Genomic DNA, 15,575 nt, shown 5'->3' with positions numbered 1-15,575 from the left:
CTACCCCCTACTAGTTTAGCATAGTTACCCGGCATTGTGATTAATAAAAGTGTTGATTTTTATTATTGTATGTGTTGTGTTAGGGCACCCCCTAGTGGCCGGGTGGGACGGCTGTTGCCACCGGGGAGGAGGAGTCGGCCGGATATCTAGGGAGAGGTTGTGTGTGTGGGGGGAGAAGGATCCGGGACAGCAGACAGGGAACATCTGGAGCGGCAAGTGTGTGTGTGAGCGGACCATCAAGGGACACCGGAGAACAGGAGGTGGACGCAACCTCAGGGTCTATTCCGCTGGTGTGGGTCCAGTGTGTGCTTGACCGGAGAGTGGGAGCCCGGAGAAGAGGAGTATCTAGGGCATATCCCCACCAGAGGGTGCGTTTGGGCAGGTCGTCCCCAGCTCCACTAATATTGCCGGAATCTGCTGACCGGAGTGTTTTATCCTTGTGAATAAATGTCATTTTTATTGCATCTGGACTTTTGTCTGCCGACTCTTTGTACATCGGCCGATGAAGAAACTGACACACACTTTCTCAACATTAAAGAAGTACCAAAACCAGGGATGTGCCTTGAATACAGTGCTGCCACGACTACACAGCCAGAGGCCTCCCTGGCTGGTCACTTCATGTGGCGTAGTCGGCAGGATGCGATTCCCCTGCCAGGAACCCAAAAAGCTGGAGATCAGGTCGTGCCTGGAACACAGGACCCGGACCATGATGCAAGGTTTCCAGTCCCCTGGTGGGAAGAAAACACAGTACCCGTAGCGTTGGACCGGGTACAAGATGGCGGCAAGGAGGCCGTTATCTGTAAGGAAGAAAAGGCGCGAAGAATTGGCGCCAAAAGAAGAGCCTGGGGCTGGCCGGCGCCGAAGAGAAAATACGGAGTACTCCGCCCAAAGAGGGGAGGCGCCAGCTCCAGGGCATTGAAGAAGAAAAAGAAGTACCTCAGCGGAGGAGTCAAGATGATGCGTGAGGCTGGGGGTGGAGTCCGTTTAAGAGCGGGAAACGAAGACCCGCCTCCACTGTCCCCAGTCTCAGCGTCGACATCACCGCCATCACCAGCGATACTGTCGGAGACCGAGATGGAGACCTTTGGGCAACCCGCGGAGTTGGCAACGACTATGGCCCTAATCAGCCTCGGTCGAGGTCGACCCCGGTTCGCCCCTGCTAGTGAGGCCGCGTTGGCGGACCTTCCCATTGGACCGGGAGGTTCCACCAGGCCGGACAAAGTTTCCTGGAAGACCTCATGGGATGCTCAAACCGGGAGCACCATCACAGAGGTGAAGGCGACCTATGCCACCCCACCCATGCCAAACCGTCCGGGGGTTGCAGTCTTCCCATGGGAGACCCCGCAGCTTAACGCCGCCGCTTCCCCATTTGTGCCGGAGCCGGCTGAGGAGTTCGCTGAGCGCTTGGAGAAAGATCACCTGGGCTTCTTCTGGGATCCAGTCATCGCCCCGCCTGCGGAGCCGCGCCCCAGTGTCCCGACCCCGAAGCCTGACCCCGTCCAGGAACGTCTCCTGGCCGAGACCATCGTCCGGGAAATGCTGTCCGGTTCTGGTGGCGAGGAGCTGGCACAGCAGTTTGTGACCGGGGTGGTTGTTAAGTTCAACCAGCAGGACGGATATGGATTCATCCGAGAAGTCGAGACCGGGGATGATTACTTTTATAATAGAGTTCATCTCGACGTGGAAGGACTGCCCAAGCGACTCCATACTTTGTGGCCGGGCGAGAAAGTCCAGTTCCTGCCGGACGCAGGTAGCCGCGGCCTGTTTGCTGTTTGTGTCTCCCGCATGCCAACCACCCGGGAAGCGGAGCAGTGGCAGGAGGAGATTGAGTGGGAGGAGCAGCAAGAGCGGCGCCGGAGCCATGCCAGACCGCTCCCGCCCGCGCCCTCTCAACCCCGGCGCATCATGGCTGCTGTCCCGGAAACAGCGACTGCATCGGCCCCTGACCCGGAGAAGGTTCCAACCGTGGTAGCGGTAACGCAAAACGTTACAAACAAGCCGGTCATCATGCTGGACGCACCACCGCCATCTCGGGCAGAGACACCATCACCCCCAAGAGGAGCTGCAGCAGCTGCGCTAGTGGAGCCGCCTTTCGCCCCTGTGTCTTTCAGGCGAATCCGCCGCCAGCCGGGACAATCTCTGGGGGCCTATATCCAGGCTCAAGCGGAGGAATGGAAGAGAGCCTGGCCCCCAGAGTAAGCTGTTGACTTCAGCACCTTCAAAGACCGGTGTTGTTCCAGACCGGCAGAAAGTTCCCTTGTTGTTGAAAAGTTTTACGGGCCTGTTGCCCTCCAGCAAAGACCGGGAGCGCTCTTGAAGCCTCCGGGCATCTTCAGCAAAGACCGGGAGCGCTATTGAAGCCTCCGGGCGCCCATCTAAGACCGGGAGCGCTGTTGAGCCTCCGGGCGCTATTCAGAGACCGGGAGCGCTGCTGCGCCATTAAGCGCCCCTAAAGACCGGGAGCGCCGCTGAACTGGTGCCGCTGTTGAGGACTGACCCAAAAGGTTTTTATGTGTTAATATGTTTAAAGTTTTAGAGCCTTGCCGGGAGGCTCGGATTTTAAGAGGGGAGGCATGTAGTGGGTGGGCCTACCCCCTACTAGTTTAGCATAGTTACCCGGCATTGTGATTAATAAAAGTGTTGATTTTTATTATTGTATGTGTTGTGTTAGGGCACCCCCTAGTGGCCGGGTGGGACGGCTGTTGCCACCGGGGAGGAGGAGTCGGCCGGATATCTAGGGAGAGGTTGTGTGTGTGGGGGGAGAAGGATCCGGGACAGCAGACAGGGAACATCTGGAGCGGCAAGTGTGTGTGTGAGCGGACCATCAAGGGACACCGGAGAACAGGAGGTGGACGCAACCTCAGGGTCTATTCCGCTGGTGTGGGTCCAGTGTGTGCTTGACCGGAGAGTGGGAGCCCGGAGAAGAGGAGTATCTAGGGCATATCCCCACCAGAGGGTGCGTTTGGGCAGGTCGTCCCCAGCTCCACTAATATTGCCGGAATCTGCTGACCGGAGTGTTTTATCCTTGTGAATAAATGTCATTTTTATTGCATCTGGACTTTTGTCTGCCGACTCTTTGTACATCGGCCGATGAAGAAACTGACACACACTTTCTCAACATTAAAGAAGTACCAAAACCAGGGATGTGCCTTGAATACAGTGCTGCCACGACTACACAGCCAGAGGCCTCCCTGGCTGGTCACTTCACTCTGATATGGGAAAGCTGGGTGCTAAGGACAAGATGGATATCAGATCATGGGAAAGCTGGGTGCTGATAGAGTGATTTTAGATTATGGGAAACCTGGGTGCTGTGGGTAAAAGCCAAGTGTCAGCATCATTATCCCGTACCCTAAGTGTCAGTGTACATGGAGGGGGGCCTCGGTTCAAATTTTGCACCAGGGCCCATCAAACTCTAGTTATGCCACTGGTATATACTATACGTAATGTGACGTATTGCCGGTGTGTGATGCCGCAGCTACTGTCGGAGCTTCCACCTGTCCATCATCCTTGTGTCTCTGGTGAGCTGAGGAGCGTGCACTTTCTACAGACCCCTGAAGGTGGAGGACGCTCTGATCCTTCCTCCTCCCCTCTACCTGACGCCTTGTTTACTTTAGGTGAGACCTAAGATAAAGCAGCCTGAGTAGATCAGTCAGTCAGTTCACAGCGAGGGACTCGGCTGATCCCCCCCAGCACTATGGACTCTGTGCACTACACCCTGAAGGCCACGGTGGCCCAAATGTGTCACTGCTCCGGGGGCACGGTGAGCCCCAACCCAAGGCATCCTGGCCAAGGGGAAAGGTAAGCGGCGCTGCGAGATGTAAACCCTCCATCATAATGTACCTGGCTTCATTCTACCTGGATGATCCTACAATCTCTTTACTAGAACTTTATACCTTATGTTTCCTTTTTTTTTTTTTTTTTAAATTAAATTGACCACTCTATTTTTGGGAATTAATGTGTTCTTTAATTTTTTACTTCCCGATTTGAGTGTATTTTTCAAAAATTTTCTTAGATTTTTTTTTTATTTATTTCATTTTTTCCTGTTTTCACCCTTTAATTTTTACTGAAACCTTAAAGCCCTGTGCGCGCACTGCGGTCTTCGGCGAAAGGTGGATGGAACGCAAGGCCATCCGGCGCTAATAGAAGTCTATGGGGGAAAAAACGCATCCAGCGGCAACAGACGCCGGATGCGTTTTTTCATGTTTTTGCCAGATTGCACCTGATGGCAAAAAACTGATGTGTGAAAGCGGCCTAACGGATGATTACTGGATGTGAGCTCAGTCTAAATCTGCTCCATGTGGGCGGCACAATTGCTCAGTGGTTATCACTGCAGGCTTGTGGTGGCTCAGTGGTTAGCACTGCAGGCTTGTGGTGGCTCAGTGGTTAGCACTGCAGTCTTGCAGTGCTGGCATCCTGGGTTCTAATCCCACCATGGACACCATCTGCAAGGAGTTTGTATGTTCTCCCCGTGTTTGCATGGGTTTTCTCCGGTTTCTTCCCACACTCCAAAGACATACAGATAGGGACTCTAGATTGTGAGCCCCAATGGGGACAGTGTTGCTGATGTATGTAAAGCGCTGTGGAATTAATAGCGCTATATAAATGAATAAAATTATTATTATTATTATTATTATTCTTGTTTCAGATTTCACCCATACTCATAAATGTGGAAAATCTGCACCAAAAAACCAAAAATGTCCGTTTTCTCCGCTGCGTTTTTATTACCAGGAGATGCAGAAATGCTGCAATAATGTCTCCTCCAATTCCTAAAAGTGTGCACATCCCCTTATAGATTTTTAATTGTGTTTATTGGCTTTTACCAACCAGAGAACAAATCTGAAGCGCTCCGTTACGGCCGAACGACATGTACAATCTATTGCGATAGTTTTCAATGTATTTTTTTATGTTTCCATAATTTTTTTTTTGCTTTCTTTTTAACATTCATCATTGTAAAACTAAAAATAAGACCTAAAATTAAAAAAAAAAAAACAGGTAGCAAAATAGAAGAATATTTCATTTATAGGAGATTAACCAGATTCGTTATCATTATGTTCTATACTATTACTGTATGCGTTTATTTTGTAGGATTTCTATAGCGCCACCATGTTCTGCGCCGCTGTGCACAGATTGTAATAGTTGATATCCATCCCTTTTGGGAATGGAGCTTGCAATCTAATCTACTTACGTGACGCATCTGGGATCCAATGCAAAATGTGTAAAAGAACCCCCCCACTTTATACCATTGCAGCCCCCCCAATTAATTTAGCAGTACAGAGCCATGAAATCCAATTTTTACAAATACCTTGCAATTCTTTCACAGAGGAAACTGGAAATGGTCATCTACCGTATGTGCACACAGGAAAAAAGCTGCTGGGGAAAAAGCGCATTTTTGTGCTTTTTTTCATGATTTTTTTTCGTGTTGTTTTTTTGTATTAAAATAGGGAAAACGCAGGAAAAAAAGCAGAAAGAATTGCCGTGTTGCTTCTTTTTTTTTGCAACAAAATCTGTAAGGCAAAAAGAAGCAGCGTGTGCACAGCCCTTCAGGATTCTCATAGATTTAGCTGGGATGCTTTTTTTCCTTGCAGTATTGATGAAAACCTGCAAGGAAAAAAGCATGAAAAAAAAGCAATGTGCGCACAGAGCCTTAATTTCAATAACTTCTGAGCTGATGCTTAAAAATGGATTCCACAAAAATGACAATTTGGATGAAAATCATCCGAGTTTTCTGGAAGAAAATTGTCCAAATTTTGTGGATGAAAACCAGACGATTTTTATCAGTTTTATGCACTTAGCCTATCGGCGGGAGAATTTTGGAAAGTTTTTATTTTTTTTTATATATATATATATATATATATATACAAGAAAAACAATTGCTGTATTAAATGGTACAAACGGAAACGGAGGAAAAAATGGATGAAAATCGGATCCAGCACAATGATGGAAAACTACTAGTTTTTCCGCATATGCAAAAGTTATTTCGTACTCAACTTTTTGTAGCACTTGCATGGATTTTCACAAATTATTGATATGAAAGCGTGACCTAAAAATTCCATCTGTGTGTGTGTGTATATATATATATATATATATATATGTATTGTATGTGTGTGTATGTATGTATATGTATATATATATATACACGGTATATAAAATGCATGTGTGTGTATATATATATATATATATATATATATATATATATATATATATACACACATGCATTTTGTATGCATGTGTGTATATGTGTGTATATATATATATATATATATATATATAATATGGTACATATATATAATATATATATATAATTTATATATATATATATATATATATATAAAAATGCATGTGTGTGTATGTGTATATATATATATATATCATATGCATGTATGTATGTGTGAGTGTGTGTGTGTATGTATGTGTGTATATATATATATATACATATACAGTGCCTACAAGTAGTATTCAACCCCCTGCAGATTTAGCAGGTTTACACATTCGGAATAACTTGGCATTGTGACATTTGGACTGTAGATCAGCCTGGAAGTGTGAAATGCAGCAAAAAAGAATGTTATTTCTTTTTTTATTTATTTTTTTTAAATTGTGAAAAGTTTATTCAGAGGGTCATTTATTATTCAACCCCTCAAACCACAAGAATTCTGTTTGGTTCCCCTAAAGTATTAAGAAGTATTTCAGGCACAAAGAACAATGAGCTTCACATGTTTGGATTAATTATCTCTTTTTCCAGCCTTTTCTGACTAATTAAGATCCTCCCCAAATTTGTGAACAGCACTCATACTTGGTCAACATGGGAAAGACAAAGGAGCATTCCAAGGCCATCAGAGACAAGATCGTGGAGGGTCACAAGGCTGGCAAGGGGTACAAAACCCTTTCCAAGGAGTTGGGCCTACCTGTCTCCACTGTTGGGAGCATCTTCCGGAAGTGGAAGGCTTATGGAACTACTGTTAGCCTTCCACGGCCTGGACAGCCTTTGAAAGTTTCCACCCGTGCCGAGGCCAGGCTTGTCCGAAGAGTCAAGGCTAACCCAAGGACAACAAGGAAGGAGCTGCGGGAAGATCTCATGGCAGTGGGGACATTGGTTTCAGTCAATACCATAAGTAACGTACTGCACCGCAATGGTCTCATTCCAGACGAGCCCGTAAGGTACCTTTACTTTCAAAGCGTCATGTCAAGGCTCGTCTACAGTTTGCTCATGATCACTTGGAGGACTCTGAGACAGACTGGTTCAAGGTTCTCTGGTCTGATGAGACCAAGATCGAGATCTTTGGTGCCAACCACACACGTGACGTTTGGAGACTGGATGGCACTGCATACTACCCCAAGAATACCATCCCTACAGTCAAGCATGGTGGTGGCAGCATCATGCTGTGGGGCTGTTTCTCAGCCAAGGGGCCTGGCCATCTGGTCCGCATCCATGGGAAGATGGATAGCACGGCCTACCTGGAGATTTTGGCCAAGAACCTCCGCTCCTCCATCAAGGATCTTAAGATGGGTCGTCATTTCATCTTCCAACAAAACAACGACCCAAAGCACACAGCCAAGAAAACCAAGGCCTGGTTCAAGAGGGAAAAAGTCAAGGTATTGCAGTGGCCTAGTCAGTCTCCTGACCTTAACCCAATTGAAAACTTGTGGAAGGAGCTCAAGATTAAAGTCCACATGAGACACCCAAAGAACCTAGATAACTTGGAGAAGATCTGCATGGAGGAGTGGGCCAAGATAACTCCAGAGACCTGTGCCGGCCTGATCAGGTCTTATAAAAGACGATTATTAGCTGTAATTGCAAACAAGGGTTATTCCACAAAATATTAAACCTAGGGGTTGAATAATAATTGACCCACACTTTTATGTTGAAAATTTATTAAAATTTAACTGAGCAACATAACTTGTTGGTTTGTAAGATTTATGCATCTGTTAATAAATCCTGCTCTTGTTTGAAGTTTGCAGGCTCTAACTTATTTGCATCTTATCAAACCTGCTAAATCTGCAGGGGGTTGAATACTACTTGTAGGCACTGTATACACATACACACAATATATATATATGTACACACATACATTTTATATATAATATATATATAGATATGTGTGTGTATATAGATATGTATGTACATGAGTACATATGTGTGTATATATATGTGTGTATATATATATATATTATAAATTTATATATATATATATATAAACATTGCATCCAATGATTTCCTATGGCGTTGGACCTGCAACACAGGCACAAATGTTTCCAAATGTTCTTCAATTTTGGCGCCAGCAACTCACCATAGACTTCAACGTAAGCAATGGACAGGTTGCACTGATTTTTTTTTTTTCGGTTGCTCACAACACACGTCGCCCCCATGCAGCCCCAGATTTATTTGCAGTCCTATGTAAAACCCCAGATAACACATCCTGATGACAACCTCCTCTTAGTAAGGTGCTGACAGGTCGGGGGGCTGTGTATAATCAGGGGGGACTGAGCTGCGCACTATGTCTGTGACAGAATACAGATGTCTGTGGCTTTTCCCCCTTTTACCTGTTAATTATGGGATTAGCGCTGTCTCCTGCAGCCTGGAGGTGTTTGCAGGACGGGGACTTTGAAGTGAAATTGTAAAGAAGTGGAGCAGAAAGCCGCCTGATAAATACTGGTTAATATTACACGGCCCCTAGTAGCACATAATACGCGGCTCTTCTGCGCTGTTTGTTCTGTGGGGTGTTACGGGGCAGGATAAGGACTTTTCTATAAAAGCCGAGATCTGTTTTATGTCCGGACAATGTCGTGAGGAATGTGGGATTTGTAGTCCCCTCACTACAGTCAATAACACAGGTAACGGCCGCACGATGGAAGTATATACAGGTAATGGAGCCGAACGGACGTGTTTACCCAGCGCCATCCAGCCAGGTAATGGTTATCATGTATGGGAGGAAATAAATATATAGATATATACATGTACAGTACAGACCAAAAGTTTGGACACACCTCATTGAAAGAGTTTTCTTTATTTTCATGACTCTGAAAATTGTAGATTCACATTGAAGGCATCAAAACTATGAATTAACACATGTGGAATGAAATACTTAACAAAAAAGTGTGAAACAACTGAAAATATGTCTTATATTCTAGGTTCTTCAAAGTAGCCGCCTTTTGCTTTGATTACTGCTTTGCACACTCTTGGCATTCTCTTGATGAGCTTCAAGAGGTAGTCACCGGAAATGGTTTTCACTTCACAGGTGTGCCCTGTCAGGTTTAATAAGTGGGATTTCTTGCCTTATAAATGGGGTTGGGCCCATCAGTTGTGTTGTGCAGAAGTCTGGTGGATACACAGCTGATAGTCCTACTGAATAGACTGTCAGAATTTGTATTATGGCAAGAAAAAAGCAGCTAAGTAAAGAAAAACGAGTGGCCATCATTTCTTTAACAAATGAAGGTCAGTCAGTCCTAAAAATTGGGAAAACATTGAAAGTGTCCCCAAGTGCAGCAGCAAAAACCATCAAACACTACAAAGAAACTGGCTCACATGAGGTCCGCCCCAGGAAAGGAAGACCAAGAGTCACCTCTGCTGCGGAGGATAAGTTTATCCGAGTCACCAGCCTCAGAAATCGCAGGTTAACAGCAGCTCAGATTAGAGACCAGATCAATGCCACACAGAGTTCTAGTAGCAGACACATCTCTAGAACAACTGTTAAGAGGAGACTTTGTGCAGCAGGCCTTCATGGAAAAATAGCTGCTAGGAAACCACTGCTAAGGACAGGCAACAAGCAGAAGAGACTTGTTTGGGCTAAAGAATACAAGGAATGGACATTAGACCAGTGGAAATCTGTGCTTTGGTCTGATGAGTCCAAATTTGAGATCTTTGGATCCAACCACCGTGTCTTTGTGCGACGCAGATAAAGTGAACGGATGGACTCTACATGGCTGGTTCCCACTGTGAAGCATGGAGGAGGAGGTGTGATGGTGTGGGGTGCTTTGCTGGTGACACTATTGGGGATGTATTAAAAATTGAAGGTATACTGAACCAGCATGGCTACCACAGCATCTTGCAACAGCATGCTATTCCATCCGGTTTGCGTTTAGTTGGACCATCATTTATTTTTCAACAGGACAATGACTCCAAACACACCTCTAGGCTGTGTAAGGGCTATTTGACTAAAAAGGAGAGTGATGGGGTGCTACACCAGATGACCTGGCCTCCACAGTCACCAGGCCTGAACCCAATCAACATGGTTTGGGGTGAGCTGGACCACAGAGTGAAGGTAAAAGGGCCAACAAGTGCTAAGCATCTCTGGGAAACTCTTTCAAGACTGTTGGAAGACCATTTCCGGTGACAACCTCTCGAAGCTCATCAAGAGAATGCCAAGAGTGTGCAAAGCAGTAATCAAAGCAAAAGGTGTCTACTTTGAAGAACCTAGAATATAAGACATATTTTCAGTTGTTTCACACTTTTTTGTTAAGTATTTCATTCCACATGTGTTAATTCATAGTTTTGATGCCTTCAATGTGAATCTACAATTTTCATGAAAATAAAGAAAACCATTTGAATGAGCAGGTGTGTCCAAACTTTTAGTCTGTACTATATATACTGTATGTACAGAGTACAGCAACCGTCACAGAGAGAGAATGATTATTTATTTATTCCCTTAAAGGGAACCTGTCACCACTTTTTTGGTGTATAAGCTGCAGCCACCACCACCGGGCTCTTATATACAGCATTCTAACATGCTGTATATAAGAGCCCAGGCCGCCGTGAGAATATAAAAAACACTTTATAATACTCACCTAACTGGCCGCTGCGGTTGAGTTGGGTCATATGGGCGTCTTCGTCCTCCGGTGCCGGCGCCTCCTCTTTCGGCCATCTTCGTCCTCTTTCTGAAGCCTGTGTGCATGACGTGGCTACATCATCCACACTCGCCGGTCCTGTGCAGGCGCACTACAATACTTTTATCTGCCCTGCGCCTGCTCAGGACTTGAATGCCGGCGAGTGTGTATGGCGTCGGACCGCGGCTAGAGGAGAACAAAGATGGTCGAAAGAGGCGGCACCGGACAACGGAGACGCCCATATGGCTAACCGCGCGACCGTTAGGTAAGTATTAATAAATAAATAAATAAAACATTTAACTTTGTGGGTATAACATGGAAACGTTTATAGGGTATGAATACATTTTCAATGCACTCTATTTATCTATCTGACTTTCGGGTTCTCCTAGAAGTAATATCTAAGAAAAGTGATATATCGCTCTTCGCCAGCTAAGTGGTAGCTAAATGTAAAAAAGAATTTGCTCAGTTTCAATCTGACCTGTCCTCGCACACTACCAGAGTTGATGGTCTATCCCAGATACAAGAAACCAATGTGTCTACCCTTCAGATCTTACATGACACTGTACGTGATCACTCCAAACAGTTATACTCCATTCAACAAAACCTGATGATGTTGTAGAGAACAGAAACAAAAGGAACACTCTCGGCATAAGAGGATTGCCAAAGTCAATAAACTCTACTGGCATTCCCTTTGTTCTACTGCCTATTTTTAACAATTCCCTTTCTTTTGTGTTTTCTCTACTCCCTGACAGTTCGTAAAGGATCACAATACTTTGTGCTAAGATCTCCAGATCTACCAACATTTCTATCCAGTTTGGAGCTGCTGGAAATCTCTATGCCCCCTTGGTTAATTTGATGTTCAGGCTATCAGGCCCTGGAAGTGGGACAAGAAACTTTCCTCCTTCTTCTATATCTACATCCTCTACAGGTCTTCTAGAGGATGACGTCCAAAGAGAAGGAGACGTCCGCATCCTAGATCCCAGGGTCCAGGAGACGTCACCTGAATCTAGGTCTACCTGCTATGGAGCTCTTCAACCATCGTTGAGGGCTGTTGGTCAGGATGGTAGAATGCTTACAGAATGTTTAGTTAGTTTTTTTTAATCTGTGTGTGCCCTATATTGAATTGATGTTCTTTGCATATTCGGGCAATACTGGTACTAGTCATACTCATTATCCGAAAATGGACACTTTATCATTAGGATGCCAATGATTATTAATATAGGTTATATGTCTTCGAGAGCTGTTCTTCAACATGTCCACTCTTTTCCCCCAAACAGAACGGGAGCCTCTGTCTTGTTCCTTAAGGGCATGTATATGCCATAGGTTTTATTGTATGTCACACATTTTTACTGCTATCCCTCTGCTTTTGTATGGTATTTCCTCATTTTAGTTTATTTCCTTCATAATTAGTGATGGGTGGACCTGTGTCGCCCAGGGTTATGGGGTACTCGGTCCCGGGCGGTGTATAACTGGGGAATGTCACTTTGGTGGCCGTTGCCCGGTCCTGTGCCCTGGGTGCTTTTTGAAATGGGGAATATTTACAGGTGATTAGAATAATGTTCACATGTGGCGAAACTTGCGGTTTTGCGGCTATGTAGATGGAGCCGCCGCTGTACAATGTCCACTATTGGGGCTGGTGTTAATGGCAGCCTGGATGGTAGGCCCCAGAGGGTAGGTGATGTGATGGGTGTTGGAAGAAGGTAGGCCACACAAGAGTTTCATTGCAACTGGTTCTTTACTCACTTTCTGGTGGTAACTGGTCACCCGAGGTCGGCTGGTTTCACCTTCAGGCCCCCTTCGTCCCAGTGCCAGTTTAGTAATCTGATGCCTTCTTCCCCTGCACCTGTCTCTGGTTGGTGGGTCCCCGTGGCATTACAATCTTTGTGACTTAATGGCCGGTGGAGTTTTTTCTCCCACAGTAAGATATATGTTGGGTCATCATGGTCCCTGAATACGATCATTCATGACTTTATTCCTTGCATTCTTTCTGGACTTTGCATTTCTTATCTGTAATAACTATTCACAGGTAAATTGCGTCATGTTTTAAATGCTGTAATGTCTACCCCATCCAACTACCTCTTGGATTTCGGTAATTTACTTGTTCTTGTTTTTGTACACTGCAATTAACATATTATATGTTGTTTTCTTTACTTATAAAATCAATAAATTAACTTTTAATTGGAAAAAAAGGCCCCAAAATCACAACAAAAAGGGGGTTTGGAGAATTTGCCAAAATTTCAGTTCAATTGAATGTGTTGCCTGTGTCGTGAAGAGACAAGCTCTTTGCATAGCTATACCAATGCCAGCAGCCAGCCAATCAGAGGCCAGGAATTGACAGTGACATATGACGTCAGCTGCTGGCCTATGATTGGCCAGCTGTTGGCATTGGTATAGCTGTGCAGGAAGCTTGTTTCTGCATGGCACCAGCAATACATTCCATTGAACTGAAACAAAGAGCTGACATCGATGGCCCCCTGAACCGGGCTGCGATCATCAACGAGTGTATGGTGCCTGCGGGCCACTTGTGCAGAAAAGAGGAAACTGGGGACAGGTGAGAATTTTTTTTTTTATTATTTGTATGTGAAGAACGGCATAATAGTGAATATTACTACAAGAAGGGGACCAGGATGGGGTATTCCTACAAGATGAGGATCACGATGGGGTATTAATACAAGATGAGGATCAGGATGGGGTATTACTACATAATGAGGATCAGGATGGGGTATTACTACATGATGAGGATCAGAATGGGGTATCACTACAAGATGGGGACCAGGATGGGGTATTACTACAATATGAGGATCAGGTTGAGGTAATACTACATAATGAATATCAGGATGGGGTATTACTACCAGATGAGGATGGGGTATTACTACAATATGAGGATCAGGTTGAGGTATTACTACATGATGAGGATCAGAATGGATGACGTTACTGCAAGGTGGGAACAAGGATGGGAGACATTACTACAAGATGAGGATCAGGATGGGGCACATTACTACAAGAAGGGGACCAGGATCGGGTACATTACTACAAGAAGGGGGACATTACTACAAGATGAGGACCAGGATGGGCACATTACTACAAGATGAGGACAAGGATGGGGAACTTTACTACAAGATGAGGACCAGAATGGAGGACATTACTACAAGATAGGGACCAGTATTGGGCATATTACTACAGGAATGGGACCAGGATGGGCACATTACTGGAAAATGTTGGCCAAAATTACTATATGGTGCTAATTGCAAGATGATATTACTTAGGAAAAGGGGATAACATTTAGTAAAAAAAATTTTAAAAAATCAAAATAAAGCATGAATTTATTTTTTTTACCACTAAGAATACTGTTTTATATATAAAATAAAATTTTAAAAAAGTGCACGTTTATTATCATCACATATGTAACAACCCAAGCTATAAAACCGAGTCATAACCCATACAATAAATGCCGTTTTAAAAATTATAATAGACAAGAGAAAAATATTCTAAAGAGTGATCAAAAGGTGTATAGAAAAAAAAATGGTATCACTTTGTGCTGCAGAGAATGCGGCAACCCAAATTCAATTTTTTTCTGTGTGCGGTTCACATACCCAGCCGAGTCTGTAAATGTCTGTGCAGTGAGGAGACAATTGTTAGAGTTTTAGGAGAGGAACACGGTCCCTTTCTTGTCTGATGTAAGACTCTTTTCGCTCCACAGTTCGGGGTCTTAGCTGGATTTTTCTTTTCCTAATGCACAAAAGGTGGGTGAAAGTCTGGACCTCAGGCTCCGGTTTCATCCCATGCACTATGGACACATGGACCAAAAAATATGAAAGTCTAATTAATAAAAACATTTTAAAATCAATCCATTATTGTTATACACAAAAAAGAAAGATAAATAAATAAAGGTACACTGGGAGGATGACGAAGCACCAGTCATGATTTTAAGTATCATACCTACAGGGCAAATGGCGGACCTCGTTATATATCTTCAAGGAGGCAGCCCCTCCCCCCCAAAGATAAAGTGCAGAATATCACTGGAGAGCTGCTTCCTCTTTTATAAAATAGACAGACAGTCAGATAGATAGATAAAAGGATAGAGGGATTGATAGATTGATAGATAGATAGATAGATAGATAGATAAAAGGATAGAGGGATTGATAGATAGATAGAGGGATAGATAGATAGATAGATAGATAGATAGAGGGATAGATAGCTAGATAGATAGATGGATAGATAGATAGAGGGATAGATAGATAGATAGATAGATAGAGGGATAGATAGATGGATAGATAGAGGGATAGATAGATAGATAGAGGGATAGATAGATGGATAGATAGAGGGATAGATAGATAGATAGATAGATAGAGGGATAGATAGATAGATAGATAGATAGAGGGATAGATAGCTAGATAGATGGATAGATAGATAGATAGAGGGATAGATAGATAGATAGAGGGATAGATAGATAGAGGGATAGATAGATAGAGGGATAGATAGATAGATAGAGGGATAGATGGATAGATAGATAGATAGAGGGATAGAGGGATAGATAGATAGATGGATAGAGGGATAGATAGATAGAGGGATAGATAGATAGAGGGATAGATAGATAGATAGATAGATAGATAGAGGGATAGATAGAGGGATAGATAGATAGAGGGATAGATAGATAGAGGGATAGATAGATAGATGGATAGATAGATAGATAGATGGATAGATAGAGGGATAGATAGATAGATGGATAGATAGAGGGATAGATAGATAGATAGATA

At 44.2% G+C, this 15,575-nt stretch overlaps 1 protein-coding gene across 1 annotated transcript in view; it reads left to right on the top strand.

The window, feature by feature from the left end:
* The first annotated feature begins 3,694 nt into the window (after positions 1-3,694).
* Positions 3,695-15,575, top strand: part of RIPPLY3 (ripply transcriptional repressor 3) — a 25,306-nt gene continuing 13,425 nt past the window's right edge. The window contains exon 1 of the mRNA XM_075332911.1: positions 3,695-3,798. Within this exon, the coding sequence (XP_075189026.1) occupies positions 3,695-3,798 (104 nt within the window). The remainder of the gene's footprint in view (positions 3,799-15,575) is intronic.

Source organism: Anomaloglossus baeobatrachus, chromosome 2 (genome assembly GCF_048569485.1).
Source record: "Anomaloglossus baeobatrachus isolate aAnoBae1 chromosome 2, aAnoBae1.hap1, whole genome shotgun sequence".
Classification (NCBI taxonomy): Eukaryota; Metazoa; Chordata; class Amphibia; order Anura; family Aromobatidae; genus Anomaloglossus; species Anomaloglossus baeobatrachus.
The sequence above is the reverse complement of the archived record's forward strand: the minus strand, read 5'-3'. Positions and strand labels throughout refer to the sequence as shown.